Source organism: Pyxicephalus adspersus, chromosome 6, assembly GCF_032062135.1.
Source record: "Pyxicephalus adspersus chromosome 6, UCB_Pads_2.0, whole genome shotgun sequence".
Classification (NCBI taxonomy): Eukaryota; Metazoa; Chordata; class Amphibia; order Anura; family Pyxicephalidae; genus Pyxicephalus; species Pyxicephalus adspersus.
The window spans coordinates 31,265,817-31,283,987 of NC_092863.1; the positions used below are offsets into that span (position 1 = coordinate 31,265,817).

The 18,171-nt window shown below is 39.0% G+C and overlaps 2 protein-coding genes across 4 annotated transcripts in view; one reads left to right on the forward strand and one right to left on the reverse strand.

Annotated features, from left to right (window-relative positions):
* The window catches only part of ZFHX2 (zinc finger homeobox 2), a 50,651-nt gene extending 33,907 nt beyond the window's left edge, over positions 1-16,744 (forward strand). Inside the window, exons 8-10 of the mRNA XM_072415101.1 lie at positions 1,511-1,604; positions 1,756-5,976; positions 11,625-16,744. Coding sequence (XP_072271202.1) covers positions 1,511-1,604; positions 1,756-5,976; positions 11,625-12,421 — 5,112 coding nt within the window. The 3' untranslated portion in view covers positions 12,422-16,744. The remainder of the gene's footprint in view (positions 1-1,510; positions 1,605-1,755; positions 5,977-11,624) is intronic.
* Positions 1-17,794, reverse strand: part of THTPA (thiamine triphosphatase) — a 62,178-nt gene extending 44,384 nt beyond the window's left edge. The window contains exon 1 of one of the 3 annotated variants that reach the window (XM_072415105.1): positions 16,918-17,794. In XM_072415105.1, the coding sequence (XP_072271206.1) occupies positions 16,918-17,110 (193 nt within the window). In that variant the 5' untranslated portion in view covers positions 17,111-17,794. The remainder of the gene's footprint in view (positions 1-16,917) is intronic. The other 2 variants (XM_072415103.1, XM_072415107.1) reach the window with 2 other exon arrangements.
* Between the last annotated feature and the right edge of the window lie 377 nt (positions 17,795-18,171).

Consider the following 18,171-nt stretch of genomic DNA (forward strand, 5'->3'; position numbering starts at 1 on the left):
TTTCATTATTATCAATTGTTTCTTTCAAAATTTATATTCATCAAAGAATCCTCCATTTACAGCAATTTCATGTTGGCACACCCCAGACATTCTAGATTTGTTCAGGTACTCAGAGAAAAACTCACCCCATGCTTCCTGGAGCACCTCCCACGGGTTGGATTAGCTTGATGGGCACTTCTTACGTTCTTGTCAGGCAAGCTTCTCCAATACCAGCCCAAAAAGGTTAGGATCCAGTGACTGTGCTGGCCACTGCATCCCACACAGAATAACAGCTTCTGCTTCTTTTCTAAATAGTTCTTGCATAGTTTGGAGGTGAGCTTTTAGTCATTTTCCTGTTGTAGGACAAAACTGGGCTCCTACAGGGTATGGTGTTAAAATGGAGTAATAGCCATCCTTCATCAAGGTCCTATTTCACCATGTATAGATCTCCCAATTTACCACCTTCAAAGTAGCCTCAAACCATCACATTGCCTTCCCCAGTCTTGGTATTAAAAAAAGGTGGTTTTAAGCATTCCTCCAGCATCTTTTCATTTGGTCTGCATCTCACAATTGTTCTTTTTTCTTTTCTTGTGATATGAACACCTCAAATTTGAATTAGTCTATCCATACCACTTTTTCCCAATCTTTCTGTGTTCAGCGCCTGTATTGTTCATCTCCGGTGTTCTCCCCAGACCCTTTTAGCTGGGCGCACAACCCGGCACTTTTCGGCAACCACTCGGCTGTTTGTGGGTGGTTACTGATGAGTTGGGTCAACATTCAGGGGCTTCCACCCGCCTAGAATTTCTTCCCACCCAAATTTCTGGGTTGAGCACTGATCTCAATCTTTTCTTTTTATTGTTGGACTTTTTCTTTGCAACTCTCCCTAGAAGGCCAGCTTCCCAAAGTCACCTCTTGACTGTAGATGTTGAGACTGGCGTTTTCCGGGTTCCATTTAATGAAGGTGCTAATTGAGGACCTTTGAGGCGTCTATCTCTTCAGTCATACATGCTAAGATATTTATTCTCTTGCATTGGGGCCTGCCATTTCCTCTTTCTATTGCAAAAAGGGCTATTTTGAGTCAGTAGTTGAACCCAAATTTGCTGATGCAACAATACGCAACTAGTCTGAAGAAGGACAATTTTATTGTTTGCTTTATCCATGTAACTGTTTTAATGATCAATTAACCTTTTACACTGACGTACGTGCATTAGCACAACATTTCATTGGAGCACAAGACTAATTGTTGCTGATAATTAACCTCCTTACATTTATACATATATTCCATTTAATACCAGCCTTTTTCAGCCATGATAGTCATTAAAACAATAACCATGGCTGGACAGTATTTTTAATTGATTTAATGTTTTTTTTAATAGAAAAAATGATTTTCTTTAAAAAAAAAGTTATTTTTAACCAACCCAAACTTTTTAATGGAAGTGCATATATAAATTTATATCACACGCAGGGAGGTCACATGATTTCTTACCAATTTTGGGTACAATTTTTATATACCATCCATCCTTGTTTTTAGGCACAAAAGGTGCACATACCGTTCAGGACTCGGATTATTCCTGTGAAAATCATAGAAGAACCTGAACAACCTTCCTCGGAGATCCCACCATCTAGTGAGTGTTGATGTTGTCCTCTTTCTTATGTTTGGTTGCCTTAACTTTCTCTGTTTTGTTTGATTCATTCTAAAATTTTAACTGTTTTGAATTTTTTGCTACTTAGTGAAGGCTTTTTCTTTTCATTGCATTACATTTTTATTAATCGTAGGTGAAGCTACAGATACATCCCCTCCAGAATCTCCTGGTGAAATTTCAGCAAGCTCCACCGAAGCAACTGATTCTGTTGCTGATACGGATAAAGCACCAGATGAGAATGCATGTCCCTTGTGCCATGTGACCTCTGAAAATTCTCAAGAACTACGGACCCACTTGGAGAAGGATCATCCAGAGCTTAGTCAGTCAGATATTCAGCAAGCATGTGAAGCACGTAGTCGAGAAGTTGAAGGCACAGAGCAGGAAGATAAAAAGGGGTGCCAAGAAAGTATACCGGCTCATGCCCAACATTCTACATATCGGAAAACCACCAACTTTGCCATGGACAAATTTATGGATCCTTCTAGGCCTCACAAATGTGTGGTATGCAAAGAATCCTTTACCCAAAAAAACATTCTACTTGTACATTACAATTCAGTATCACACTTGCACAAGGTGCGTAAAGCCTCACTTGATCCTTCACTTTCTAACCGTCATGAACCTGGAGCAGGTCCTACAGGACATGGAGTACAAACAGGACAAGATAAACCCTACAAATGCACTGTATGTCATGTATCATACAACCAAAGCTCAACATTAGAAATTCACATGCGTTCTGTACTTCATCAAACCAGATCAAGGAGCCTAAAGCAGGATCCTCCCAAGATTCCTTCAGAAAAACATCACAGAGACCCTATATGTAAGAGTGAAACTACTACTGATTGCAAAGTGGAGGTCACAGATATACCAGGAATGGACCTGCCCAAAAAGAGACCACAGCAGCTTGGTCCCTGTGTTGGAGTACCTATCTTGCCTAGTACAGTTGCTCCTCCCCCGGTTCAGCTATCCATGGATTTGTCTAGGCCACCACCACTTGTCCAGCCATCTCCTCTTTTTACATCATCACTGCTTCCCTCATTTCCACTTATTCCTGAGGCTCTATTAAAACTCCAGCGTCAACAGCAGCAGCTTCTACTTCCATTTTACCTGCAAGAACTTAAAGTTAGTGCAGATGGAGGACCCACTCCTTTATTGTCTTTTGGAGGTGCCCAGCAACCTCCATCCATTAAGGATGAGGGTGACCAACCCAGTGTGACTCCCAGACCAGCAAATGAGAAAGATGAGAAGATACCAGATGAACGTGAGGCAGCAACTGGAGAAGCAGATGTTTCACAGAATCCAGAGTCTTCAACAAAAGCTTCTGCAGACCCTACTGGATCTGCAGCAAGGGCATTGCTAGAAAATTTTGGGTTTGAGCTGGTCACACAGTATAATGAAGGAAGACAGCCACTTACTAGCCAAATTCAGATTCAGCCACAGCCACCTGCTCCACCACTTGATGCATTGCCTATACCCGCTTCAGCAGAGAGTCTTCAGTGTGGTACCTGTGGTAAACATTTCTCAAACAGATTAATCCTTAAAACACATGAGGAGCACATGCACCAGCGTTTGTTACCTTTTGAGGCTTTAAGTCGATATGCTGCCAATTATCGGCGTACCTATGATAGTCACAACCCTGCTGGAGTAAATTCTGAAACAGTAGGTCCTTCAGCTACTCCACTAGACTTCTCTGTAACATCTCAACTCGCTCAGTGTTCCAAGGAGGTTGAAGAACAGGATGTTGTACCTGAACATGCCATTACAGTCGAACAACTTAGATTTCTACACAACCACCTGGATTTTCCTGGGCAGCTGTTGGAAGAGCAGATATTATGGGCAGCTGAAAAAACTGGATTATCCCCTGCAGCTATCACTCGGTGGCATAAGCAAAGGGAGAAAAGCATGCAAGACTGTCAAGAAGAAGAAGGAGAGGATTCTTCTAGAATTGATCGAATGAGTCATCGACGATTCTCACGCACAAAATTCTCTGACTTCCAGACTCAGTCACTAAACAGCTTCTTTGAGTCGAGTGCATATCCTAGAGATAATGAAGTAGAGCAACTGTCAACCTTGCTTGGTCTTTCTGGAAGGGTGGTGGTGGTTTGGTTTCAAAATGCTCGACAAAAAGCACGAAAGCAAGCTGCGGAGTCTGGTAATTCCCCTTCACCACCTCTGCATCCTGTTCAACCTGGGGAACGCCCTGCCGCCAACAGTAAAGTTCCACCTTGCCGTAAATGTAACATTAGTTTTCCTTGCATTTTTCAACTAATCAGTCACTTGAAAACTTGCTATAGTGACTACAGTGAGGAAGCAGCTGAAATTGAAGAGAAAGAAGAGGAGACATTGAAATCTGTACAGACTGAAGAGCCAATATCAGATCAGACGGTAGGCACTGATCTCCCCTTATCAACTGGCCAAGAAAAGCTAGATAAACCCCAATCTGAAACTATAGATGATCAAGAACCTATTGCTCCAGTAATAAAGGAAAACGTTGAGTCACCTAAAACCAATGATGAAGATATACAAATACCTGAGCAAGGAGACCATCTTGTAGAACCAAATGAAACTTCTGTCAATAATAGCAGTGTTGACCAGAACCAAAACAAGACCTTATCCAGCAATAGCCATCTTCAAGCACCTTTGATGGACCTCTCCGTACTTATTCCAGTGGGGGCTGGTGAGGTAGCCTATCAGAGAAAAAGAAAGCATGAAGAAGAAAGCCTCTCTCCAGCTGGAAGTGATGGTGGTGATGAGCCTCCAAGGGACAAACGTCTGAGAACAACTATTTTGCCAGAACAATTAGATATTTTACATAGATGGTACTTGCAAGACTCCAACCCAACAAGAAGTACACTGGAGCGCATATCTCTTGAAGTAGGCCTAAAAAAAAGAGTGGTTCAAGTTTGGTTTCAGAACACTAGGGCTCGCGAAAGGAAAGGCCAATACCGAGGCGCACCACCTGGCACTATTTCATCTTCTAGGCAGCAAGATGATCCTATAAATGAAGGGGCAAAAAGAGAAAGCTCTAGTTCAAGTTATTTTTATAATGTAACTCCAAGCCAAATTGTGCCACAGCTTGTAGTTAAGCCAGGCTCATCAGCGATACAGAGCAGCTCTTCAGTATCTTCTAAACCTCAGACCTCTTCCAGTCTTACAAACACTCAAGTTGCCAAGTCCCTGGCAAATCCAACCCAGGCTCTGTCAGGTCTGCTGAGTGCTGCACAAATTATGCCTGGTTTAGTTAATCCATCTCAAGCCATACCAAATCTTGCCAACTCTTCTCAAGCTTTATCTGGCCTTGTTAATCCACCACAATCATTATCTGGTTTAGTGAATACAAACCAAGGATTCCCAGGTCTTGTTAATCCTGCTCATGTTCTCCCCAGCCTAGTGAGTAACCCTCAGTCATCACAAGGATTGCTTTTGGCTTCTTTTCAAACTAAAGCTACAGCACCACCTATCTTAGTGTCTACCTCTTCTGAGGCAAAAGTGCATTCTTCTCCCAGCCACCATACACCTTCTCTGTTGCCAATAGTACAAAGTTCAGAACCTGACAAAGCACCAAATGCTTCAGTTAACGAAACACTGGATTGCTCCAAAGTCATAAATAACGAGCAACATACTACTGACACTCAACCTACTGAAAACCAAGGAAGTAACAACCAAAAACCTTCAGAAGAGAAAATAGCCCCTAAAATGATGGACTCTTTGATGCACAGCCCACAGGCTGGAGACATGAGTGACTCATCAAGTTCAGATCCTGGTCCTTCCAGTCCTGGCAAAGGAACATTAAATGCTGAAGGCCTCTTAGGTTCCTCAGGAGCTAGAAGATATCGTACTCAAATGAGTAGTTTGCAGTTAAGAATACTCAAGGCATGTTATTCAGAATATCGCACCCCAAGCATGCAGGAGTGTGAATGCCTTGGAAGTGAAATTGGATTACAGAAGAGGGTTGTTCAGGTTTGGTTTCAGAATGCCAGAGCCAAAGAAAAGAAGGCCAGGCTCCAAGGATTGGTTGGCACAACTCCTTCCAATGAAGGACCTCAACCTACTGAGTGTACTCATTGCAATGTTAAATATGGGCCTACCATCCCATGCCGTGCCCACATATTCTCCAGACAGCATATAGCAAGGCTGCGATCATCAATACAACAGCAGCTTAAGGAGGAAAGTCGTTACCGTGACACACATCCAAGTGCAGGAGCACCGCCTGTTTCAGAATGCAAACCAACCTCGCAGATGCTCAACTTTCAGACTTCTGCTACAGTGACCCCACAAATCCAGAGGATTACACCCTTGCTGATGCCTGGACAGGGCATTCCTGCACCTATAGGTGGATTGGCCACATTCAACACAGGTAAAAACAACTTGTCGTTAGGCATCGAAGAGTAGAGTCACAGCATACATACTAACATGCCTTGAAAAAGTGCAAGGTGCCAAATGTTGGCATTATTTTATTATTAAAAAAAACATACTAAAATGTAGAAGTTAACTAGATTGAAAAATGGCTTTAAAGAAACAAACTCATGCAGGGACTTTAAAGTATAGTATATTATGCATAACATACTATAGAGTATAGGGACTTTATAGTATAGTATATAATTGTAAATATATTATATATTCCTTTATGTTTATTATTCTGTTTATGATCACCAACTATTGTCATATATCACTTGCATTTACATCATCAATTTATAACGCTTTGGTTTTGCTCTAATCTAAACAGCAATAGGCAGCTAGGTTAATTAACTGAGCAAAATACCTTGTTTTCTGACATTGTCAGCTGGGAAGTAACAAGCTGCATGAGATAAGGTGAGTAAAATCTTTAGTGGTATAAAATACCCAACTACATTATCTTCTTGAACAATGAGCAATTTGTGACTCTCAGTTTAACTGACTCTAATGATCTTTTTGGCTATCCATAAGGGTGACATTCTTCCTCCCCGTCCAGCAATGTAAGAAGCATTCTTTCCACTGACCACCACACTAATGTACTGTGAGCTGTGGAAATAGTAATGACTGCAAGGGGTTCCCTAAGATCTGAAAGATATTTAAAGGGTTTCCCAAAGTTAAAAAAAGGTCAAGAAACAGTGATCTACATGCATGTAATCAAAAATGTCTGTGTTACCTCAGCCACTAAACATGCACAAACATGTCAGCCTTAAACATGCACAGGAAAAAAAGGAATCTGGACATAAAGGTTTTAATGGTATTCCTTTAACTTCACTGACACAGAACAATTATTCAAATCAGAGGAGTTAGAGAAGGGCAAGAAAGTTCTTATCTGTGCATATGCACTGGGCCAGCACCTCAAAGGATTTAAGCAAGAGGGTTGATATAACAGCCAAGCTTTTAGCATTTTTAGAGATGCATTGAGCAATGATATTCTCAGTGTTTCAGTTATGACCAGATTCATTTAGTTTCTATTGTTAGGAAGCACAACATTGCTGACTTTTTTGTTTAGTTTCCAGCCTGTCTGGTGCCACCTGCTGTTACCTTAGTACAACTACACCAAAGATACCTGGTAATACTGACTATAACTGGGTATGTCTAACATAAAAGAGGCCTTTTAAGAAAAAAAAGCTAGTAAACAAATATGTTAACAAGGACTTGTGCTGTAAAGATAAAAACACATCCATACTGCTATAAAGCTGAATACAGTGACAATTTGTAAATGTATCTTTCTTGAAAGACTTACTATAGAATTTACTTTTGGTTGTACAATTGACAACTCTCAAACGCCACATCACATGGACAGGATTTACGGTCTAGTTGTATTATGGTTCATGAGTTTAGCTTCTGAATATCTGAATTTTTTAAATATACCCTTACACATTAGTGCCTTGGTTGGGCAATTCAATTTAATTGTGTTGATTGAGAAACATAAACACTGCATATACAAAGGCACTTTTATCAGCTAGATGAGGTTTTTGCAACCTGATCTTTATATAATTATATTTTGTCTTTTAACAAAATTAGGTTGGATATCAATTAGGTATGTTGCAGAAATGTCTGTTTTACTTTTCAGAGTGCAAACGTTTTCTCGGGCTCCAAAATTTTGGATCCATAGATTTGTTAATGTATGAATAGATCTATAAATTAACATTGAATTTTAACTTGCACATACTAAAAATCCTAATCCTAAAAGTGGCATTTATGTTTCTATAGCACTGTGTTTTTTTGTATATTGGCTCTGTTTATCTCCTGCAGCCCTGTGCAGCTGCTTTCTGTCTGCATGCCAGAGCTCCAACAATAGCTGCATTGCATTTTTCAGGACAGGTGTCCTGATGGTGTAATGTAAGTCAGCCAGCCTATGAGAGAGTATTTGAGTGAAGAAATAGGAGACAGGGATAGGACTTTTACAGGAAGTGTCTGACCAAGGGCCTATATGCCTGTATCACCCAATCAAATGTTTAGGTTGTTTTTGCAAATACTGATTAAAGTAGGAAATGAAGAGTATATTGTAAAAAAACAGTTGGATGGAAAAGAAATACTAATATACCTTTATATCTCAATGTTTGAGACTACTGTTGTGTCGACCGCATAACATTAATGGTAATGGCAACAGCTATGTCTGTATTCAGTATAGTAGTCTACCCAATTACTTCTTTTTTTTCTAAAGTCAAATGAGGCACCAGTATTATATTATCATCTGCCGCCTAGTGGATTCTTTATAGTAGCACATGAAGAATAGGCTTTGAAGAAAGAGGAACCAGGAAGTTCAGTTCAGAGCAGGTTGTCATTGAGGGAATGGAGACAACATTCATTGGGAGCCCAGACAATACTAGACACACACTTTGTCAATCTAAAACCAGAAAATAATTTAGTTGGATTTTCAAATTTAACTGATATTATCCCACACTCATGCTCTCCTATTATTTATACAGCGTCAGCTTAAGCTAAAAACTTTATTTCTGAAGATTGTTCTATGCTTTCTAGACCAATTTCTTAAAAAAAAAACAAAAAAAACAAATCTCTGTCCCCTAACGCAATATAATATTGGAAACAATTTTCAGAATTACAAGCTAGTGCAATTTCATATCTTGTAGAAATTCCCAGAAGGGAATATAGTACTACAAGACAATAAATAGCTGGATGAAGATGTCACCTAGGTCTCCTATTGTTTTCAGGTAATTCATTTATTTTCTTAGTTTCTGGAATGATTTATAGCACAAAGGCAGTAATAATAGAAAATTGATGGTTCATCAAGAGTGTCTTTCCCCAAACATGCCTAAACTGATTTACTGTTCATCTACACCCTACTTCGGCTGGAAGTCAGCCCTAAATATCCAATATTTTGTAGGTAAAATTATATGGATAATGTAGGTAAATTTCCTCCGTGCTTTGAGGTCTGCAAATTATGAACTTGACATTGCTGTTATAGACAGCAATTATTTAGGTTTCAAATTTAGTTTACACATTTACAGTGTCTTGCTAAAGTATTCACAACTTTGATCAATCTATGGCACTAAATATTTCCTCTACTGGCATTTGGTTTCCTGTTAAACTTTAAAAGCAATAACTCAAAATTATTCACAAAAACATTGGTATGTTAGAAAATATTTAGGCTAAAGAAATCAAAACAAAACCATATTGTGTTCATAAAAACCTAATTGTGAAAAAATGGGCATAGATGCATTACATTTGCCTTTTTCCAGTAACCCTTTAAATAAATTCCACATTTAATAAATTAGGCCAGACTGTAAATCTCAGGCAAAGGTGTGAAAATAAACACTTTTCATATAACTTTTGAAAGAATCGGGGTGAAAAAAATTATTGAGGCAGAAAAAGTTATATCAAGCCATCCAGATACGACCTAGAAAAAACTAGTGTAGTCAACCATATAAAAAAGATAGTATAAGGGCTTTGGGACAATTATATTTTAAAATTACTTTCTTTCTCTTAATTTTTACAAAATTATGAAAGTTATAAAAAATGAAAGCACACCCTCTTTCAGTTATACGGAAAGAAGAGAAAATCATCTGGACCTTAGCAGGTTCGAACAATATCTAAACAGATTCCACTGTGTGATTATTTATTTAGGAAAAATGAAGCCAAAAGCCAAACTGTGAAAATGTGTGTATACCCCATGATTAGCTCGTAGAACAACCTTTACCAGCAATAATGCAAAGTTATTTTTTTCTGTATAATTTTATCAGTCTCTCAGGTTGTTGTGGAGAATTTTGGCCCACTATTCTTTACATTTTGGTTGGGTTGAAGTCTGGACTTTGCCTGGGCCTTTGCAACACCTTTTCTATCCTTTATCAGCCATTCTGTAGATTTGTTGGTGTGTTGAGATCATTGCCCTGTTGCAAGATATTGTTGCAAGATATTTGGCAACTCTCTTGAACGTTTTCTATTTGTGAATAATGTTTCTCCTTGTAGATAAATGGATTTCAGATTGTTGGAAATGGCCTTATAACCTCTTCCAGAATGATGGGTAGCAACAATTGCTTTTATTTGCTGATGTCTGTCGCATTTTGTTAATGAACACTTTATTGCTCCAGACAAGCCAAGTGGCAAAACTTTAAAACTTCTGTTTTTATAGAAGTGGTCAGACTTGATGATAGTAAATCACATTTATTTTATTAGCAGCTTGTATCTGAGTATACCTAATTATTCTCTCGCTGATTCTGCATTTTGTTAAATACATATTGACGTGGTGTAATATGTCATGTGGTGTTGTTCATCTTGTTTATCTGAGGTTGTAGTTACCTAACATTATGACCTGCTAGGGACCAGATAAGTTTTTTTTAATGTCCTAATGCACAGCTTTAAAATTAAAAGAGGGTGTGATTCTTTTTTCTACTATAAACAATATTTGTTTTACAGTTAAAAATGTAATAGTTGAAACAAGATTTCCAAGCACTATGAGAGAGAGAATTATAATCCTCTGTAATAGAATATAGTCAAAGTGGGGATGAGGTAGCTGAATCACTGCTCTGACTCAGATACTTGTGTGTTTACATTTCAGGTGGGGTTACTGAGTTTAAGCATCATTCTTTAGCAAGAGGATAAGATAAACCTAAAAAGTACAAATTAATCTAAAGTTCCACCTACTGACACAAAAATATAATGTATACAATCATAGTTTCATATATACCTGACTTTAGGCTGTGTACACATGCTCAATTATTACCGCTCAAAACGTTTTTTCATGATCATTTCCAGTGAAAAGACTGAAAGATGACACAAAGCACCGTTCTGTTCTGTAGAGGGGAAGGAGGAGAACGAGCGGCACCCTGGTGCGCTCTCCTTCCTTCACTTCTATTGTAGTTGTTCATCATCAGAACAAATCCATGAACAACTTTGGGTGAAATCTGTACACATGTCAGATTCTGGCTTGAGACAAGACCGACCATTCGTATTAGACGTGAATCATCTGATGTGTGTACATAAACTTAGAAGGATCTTTTTGGACAGAATGTAGAGCATTATGTGTGGCAAGAATCTAAAGTTGCCCACATCAAAAGAACTACCATACCAACAACATGGCAAAATGGTTGTAACTTAATGCCAAGTGGCTGCTTTTCATACATAGGCACTGCACAATTTTTTAAAAATAAAACGATGATTGAATAATACATAATATAACATCATAAAGGTCCATTTGTTGCAATGGCAGTAATTGATTCCCACGAGGGAATGTCTGAGGGAATGTCAGATTCCCTGTTTTATAGCGCCCAAAGTCACCCCTAAGCAATTAGGAGCTTTTAAATTCAGCTGTAAATTATTATGGAGTATATTATTTGTTAACAATTGCTGTCAAAAAATTGCTTGATACAAAATCCATTTCTGTGCATTACAAATAGATAGCAATAAAACCATGGCTGAAGCCAACCTATATTAATAGTGATAATACTGGTATAAAATTATAATGGCATATCAGCACAGAAATATGTATATTCACCTCAGTTAATATTAAAAAAGGTCTATAATATAGGTGTTTTGTGGAAGGCATTATTAATGTTTAATGTTAATCTCTGCTTTTCGCTCCTATTTTAGGCCCCCCTCCAAGCCTCATAGGAATGACATCTCCTGTACCTCCAGCTCTCCTTCCCCGTGCAGCTCCACCTGCTCCCTCTTCTACGCACACAAACAATGATACCACTATAGAGTCCTCACAACTTACAATCACCCCTGAAACCAGTGGTCCTTCAGCTCTGAAAGCTGCTCCTCTCATGGGGGCTCCTTTTATGCCTTTTTCGCTTGCTCCAGCTGCCACTCCCCTGTTTAGCCCCCAGATACAGGGTCCCTACTTTCAGCAGCTATATGGGTTAAAGAAGCGTCTATTTCCAATTAATCCTGTCATTCCCCACACGCTTCTAGGGCTGCTTCCAGCTCCTCTGAAACTGGCTCCTGAGACATCATCACCCCGTAAACCTGAACCATCACAGACAAAAATAACAAATGAAAATAGTGCAGAATCTAAGGAGGGAGAGGAGGAAAGTGTGGATCGAGATGACGACTTGGATGATGAAGATATACCGATGGTGGATGTGGCAATTAGATACCAATGCCAAAACTGCAAGACTTCATACGATGAAGAGGGGGAAGCAGAAGCTCATCAGCGTTCAGGCTGTTACACTGGCCCTCCTCCACACCCACCTCCACTTAGAGTGAGGGTCTGCACCTATCACTGCCTGTCCTGCCAAGTGCTACTGCAGGGTCCTGAAGCTCGAAGCCAACACCTGAGGTCACAGCAGCACCGTGCACAAAGTGCATGCAGTGATGGAGCATCCTCTGCAATACCTCAACTCAGGCCAAAGAGTGCTGCTACCTCCGTGCTCATGGCTTTATAGAGACACTATGTCAGTCTCATACTACAGACAAGCTTTCGGGCTGTCTTTCTATCTTATTTCACTTAGTGTGTTTGTTTAATTTGCCTCCTAGAGTGTTTGTATTTGATCCCTTTGTATGTAAGTGTCTCATTCTCAGTGTCTCCCTACTTGTGTGTGTCTGTTACAGAATAAGCATTCCCTCACTCAAGAATGCTTCCTTAAGCTTCATCTGCTGGAGTGACACTGTCTCTGCTCCCTTGACTGTCTTAACTGTTTTGAATCTGTGTCTCTCCAGCAGGGAAGTATATTCAAAGAAATACATCACAACCCAGGCCAAAAAGAAAACAAAAAAAACCTTTAACCTCTACATAGAATAATGAGAACCCAAAGCTTTTCTGCATTTTCTGAAACTGGTGCCAAAACAAGAGTGACCTCTCCCTTTCTGTGGACATTGTACCCCAAATCCCTAATGATGGGACACAGAATGACTGGACCATAAACCAATGAACAGGGGGAGGTAAAAAAGAAAAAACTGAATATATATGTATAACCAAAAGTTCCGTGACAAGGAACCAAACACAAAGGCAATGCCCACTCTTCTGTTACACATGCATGTACACATGTGTGTACATAAAGAATTTGGGGATTTTATTTCAAATGGGGGGATTTAGCAACTCTCCACCAATGACTTGAACTTTGTTATACTTGGGGACTGATGACAGCGCTCCAAGAACTCTTGCTGTGATGCTTTAACCATTTGTGGAGGGGACAAGGGAAGGGCTTTAACTTTTTTGGGGAGGGTTATGGGGGGGGGGGGCATTTTCACTCCCTTGCGCCCCTGTATCGCTCTCCCCATACCTCACTCTCAATGTTTTAAGCTTGGGGTATTTGGGGGGGAGGGGGTCAGGATGATCAACCACCAAACAAGGACACATAAAAAAAAATTAAAATGTTTGAATCCAAAGTTGCTTTAAAACAAACAAACAAACAAAAAAAAACAAAAAATATTCACACCAAAAAAAAGGAAAAAAAATGGACAGAAAGAAGGAAACCTGAAATGGACAATTATTTGTATTATGGGTATGAGAAACATGCTGGGTCACTGCATAGATTTCATCACACAGAGCAGCGTGGGATCTGTACGTAAGCAGACTTATGTCTGATATGGACTTTTCTAACCTCACAACAACCATGTAGGATTTTTAACACTAATGTATAAGACTTTCAATCATTTGCTTTCTTCATATTTGTCATTTCATTCTGCTCACATTTCTTTCAATTATGTCTTCCTGAATACACGGTACAATTGTTCTTTACCGTATGGCCATTTTTTATTTCCTCAGTTCCAAAAATTCAAGGAGATATCTTTTTGTAGGATTAAAAAATAAGGTCTAATATTTTCTGCAGAAATGTTTTGATGCTAACATAGTGTAACTAGGAAAGGGCTAATTTTAGCCAAACACTTGCCTATAACTTATACTCACAGATGGAAAATAAAAAAAAACTTGTTGCTATCCTTAGATTCTGAACTAGAAGCGATCATTAAACCTGTAAATCTTTTAAAATAGCAACATAAAATTGTACCGTGTATGGCAACCTGTATGATGGTATTTTTTTTTAATGCTTTACAAATTAGGTTTTGATTACATCAGTGTGCAAAGTCATTCAGCTTCCGCACATTATGAAATATGGAATCTGTTACAACTAAAGATTAAGTTATCCTTTATGCAGGGGTGTTGAATGTAAAATTGTGCTACAAGAAAGACTTGTACCTTTCCTAGTATGGTTTACTTGGAAGAATTTCTTTTGCTGCACTTGAAAATGAGTTGGAACACAGTGGTGTGAACTTTTTTTTACCATACAAAATGGTAATTTTAGTAGCTTTAAATTGACTTTCAAACCAGTAATAGATAACATAGAATTTACTAGTCCATTGTAATCTACTACTAAGAACCAGGTCAAATGCAGCCAAAAGAAACTAGCTTTCAGCAAAAACCAGATTACTTTTAAGAAGCTTTCAATATTCTGCTATACATTTAGTCTACCTTTACATTTCCATTGACTTGTGTTAAAGAGTATAATTCAAGTGCAGCAAAAAAAAGTACAAAAACAATGTATGGCAAATGGAAACATAAATGTTGGTTAACATTGCTCTGTGTAATCCAAAATCCACACGCAGAATTTTTATAAATGCTTTACAAGTACATCAGCCGCAGAACCAAACTCCTATACAGAAGCCCTTAGACGACCTATGGTGCTGCAGATTTATGGACTTCAAATATAGTTGGCTATATCTGCTCCTTGAATAAATCAGACCACACATTTGTATTCTACCAATAGTAACATCAGGATGCTCTTTTGGTGGCCAGAAGTTTTATGTTATTGAAATCCCTTTTCCTCAAAAAAGGGAACAGATCCATACCAAATAAAATCATCAATACACATGAATCAACCAAATTTGATTTTGATTTGAATTATTCTTGAACGTTACAAGGACATCTTGCTATTTTGGCTTTAACATTTTCCTGGTCTCAAGATGCCTTTACAAATCTGGTTTGTAGTTCTTTACCAAATATGAACCCATAGGTTGTCTACTTCTGCTCTATCAGTCAATTATTGACTGGATATCTATTTATATCTCATCTGTTTATTTTTAATGTATGACAACTTAAAGAATGTACTTCTACCTAATTTGTTCTGACATTCACATTGTTTCAGTCATTCATTGTTTTTAGACCAAGCTTTGTTTTTTTTCCATGCTCTCTCTCAATTCAGTGATGTTTTTTCCTATATGTTCTACAAATATATCACTGTATTCTCCAAAGATGTCAGATAACTGTGACTGCCCTCTCTTCTTTGTAAACTTTTTGAGCCTTATTGATCGATCTCTAAATTCTTTCACTTGTCACTAGCTGTTTAAACATGTATAGTGGACAGGACTAAAAGCTTTACTATAGATCATTGTAATACAAAACCAATGAAGGTTTTTGTACTATGTTTTACATGGAAGCATAGGTCAGATATCCAATCCTGTACAGTATTACCAAGGTTAACTATTTCATTTTAGGTGATATTTACTGCTAAACAGAGCATTCATTTAGATTATCCGCATGGTAGTTTTGAATTTAGGCATTGAAAAGTATCAGAAAAATCCCATTTTAGCTTACATAGTAATCAAATTGCTACCCAATGTAAAGCACAGGTACACAGAGTAACTCGGACAATGCGCAATGCATGCAGCCTAATTACAAAAAACACATTTTTTTAGCAACACACTGCATGCATATTTCAGGAACAATTCTACATCCAATTTCCTATGTATTCTAATGTACATACTTAACTACATTAGAAGACTTAAAAATAGTAAATCAGAATACAGAAACAATTTCAGTCATTAATGCAATGCTACACTATCATATACTTTGCAGAACAGAAGCTACAGCCTGACATAGCAATACAGAGGTTAAAAACAAATGTATCTAACCCTATATTTAATAACTATGGACTCCCATGACAACACTGTCCCATACAGTGGCATAACATAGCATACTAAAGTGGAGTCATGTGAAAGGGTTGAGACATACAAAGATTCCACCAAAAGGAGACGCTTGGATGGCCTTTTGTTTGCTGTCAGATTCACACGAAATACGACAGAAATTTGTTTTCTATTTTGTTGGCTATGTGAACATGAATTAAAATATGTTGCCAAGTACAGATGGTCTTACCCATATGTTTCCACTCTTGACATGTTTGATTACGCACTACTAATGAATATGCTGGTGCATTAATAAATCGCTGTAATACTGCATCACACAAACAGTACGTGAGTAGAATTTGTTTCACAACAGCGAGACAGACACCTGCCAGGCTTGATTTTCCTTGGTTTTATCCTCACTATATGATCTATTGTCACCTTATCGACATTACATCATCACCGTGTATCCTCTTTGTCTTCCTGTTCACAGCTATGTCACATACTCTCTGTCTCTTGTTTGTCCCTCCAATGTACTTACAAGTAGAATATTACATGACTATAAAGCGTAAAGAAAACAGAGCAGGCCTTGGAAATGCTAAATATTTTGACATAAACTGCAATTATTTTTGTCTTTTTTTTTTTTTTTAAATCAGAATCTTGTACTGTTACGGTACCTGGTGCCAATGCTCAAAGTTCACCTAACACAGAGCATGTTGCTAGCTAGTGTTAGCTTTCAATCTCCCTGTATCTTCAGATTGTCTGGTGACCAGCTGCTCACCCAACTTGGATTGTCGCATGCAAAGAGTTTGAGGAATTTTTCAGAGTGATGTATAAATGGTTAAAAAAATATAAAACTAAATTTAAAATGATGCTTCTGCGTATGTCTTTTTTGCAAATCTACCTGTGTAATGAATCTAAAATTGGATTGTTGTCTGCCAGTCAAGCCACAAAAGCACCAAAGAATGTCAAGGACTTAGGAGTTAGGAGTGTGGTCCTAATGGTAAAATGGCAAATTTTTGTTTTATGATGTTTGATATCTCACCGTCTTCCAGATGCCTCTGGTCTCCTTGCCTTGAAATTTCAATGATGATGGTCGTTGTTGAATATCTCATGAAGGTCTCCTTGAACATAGGCAAGTTTCCCCTTGGCATTGCCGTTTTCGTTGGAAGGCCAATATGGCAACACTTCACATGCTCACTTAACAGCACGTACGTATGGACAAATGACTCGCACATACACCACAAGACGTTTGGGTAGCACGAACAATTACAATGATTAAATCAATAGACTGTACCCACGTGCCATGTTCTTCTATCCCTTATCTACGCCACTTCTCATTACATATCCTGGCTTTCTCGCTTTTTGGCACCGATTTCATGCATAGTCTGTACGGCACAATAATAAGTACCAGGTGCCAGCTCTGAGGGGGTCGCGTCTGTGCCAGCTTCTCCGCCAGCGTTTGTGTTTCTGCCAACTCCGCTATCTGCCTCTTTCTGCCCATCTCATTCTGTCATTGCATATCTCGCACAGACTTGCTCCCTGTCTGTGTATCTCTCTGCCCCACACACTCTTTCTGTGTGCCAGGCTCTCTGCCCGGATATGCGCACACAGGGCACAGACAAACAGATGCAAATACATGAACATGCACACAGATGGTCATTGCCCACAGCTGCCAGCTCACACCTCAGGGAACAGAAGTGGGTGAGTTGGTGGGGGTGAGATATATACGGTTCGATATTGGTGGGAGGGTAGAGGAGAAGCTGTTTTTCGATGGCGGATGCATCTGCTACTCTGCGCACTCTCCTTTCTTCGTCACCGTGCGCTCTTTCCCTGTTGTCTCTTGCAGTCTGTCATCTTGAAGGGGGCAGGTACAGGCTGGCTCAGTGCCACTCACATGAACCCCCCATCACCGCTCTCTGCTCCCTCCTTACACACAATTTCTAGCAACCCCCTCATCATCACCACACAGCATTAATTAGCTGGAGAATTCATTATACTCACAAATCCTAATTAACACAAACAGCCTAAGGGGAATTAGGGAAGCGCGTAACGGCAAAGGAAGGGTTAAGAATGGCTTCATAGGTTTTTGTGTGCCATAATAAAGCGATTTCTCCTTTTTTGCATATTGCAGGTATAATACATATTTGGAGTGCCTTAGTACAGGAAGATGGGCTTGAAATGAAGCAGTACTGGAGAAGGCAGGGATAAAAAAGTCAAGGTAAAACAACGCCACCTGCAGGACATATTGAGATGGCAATCTTTGAATTTGAAACCAAGCATTCTTTTTTTTCACACT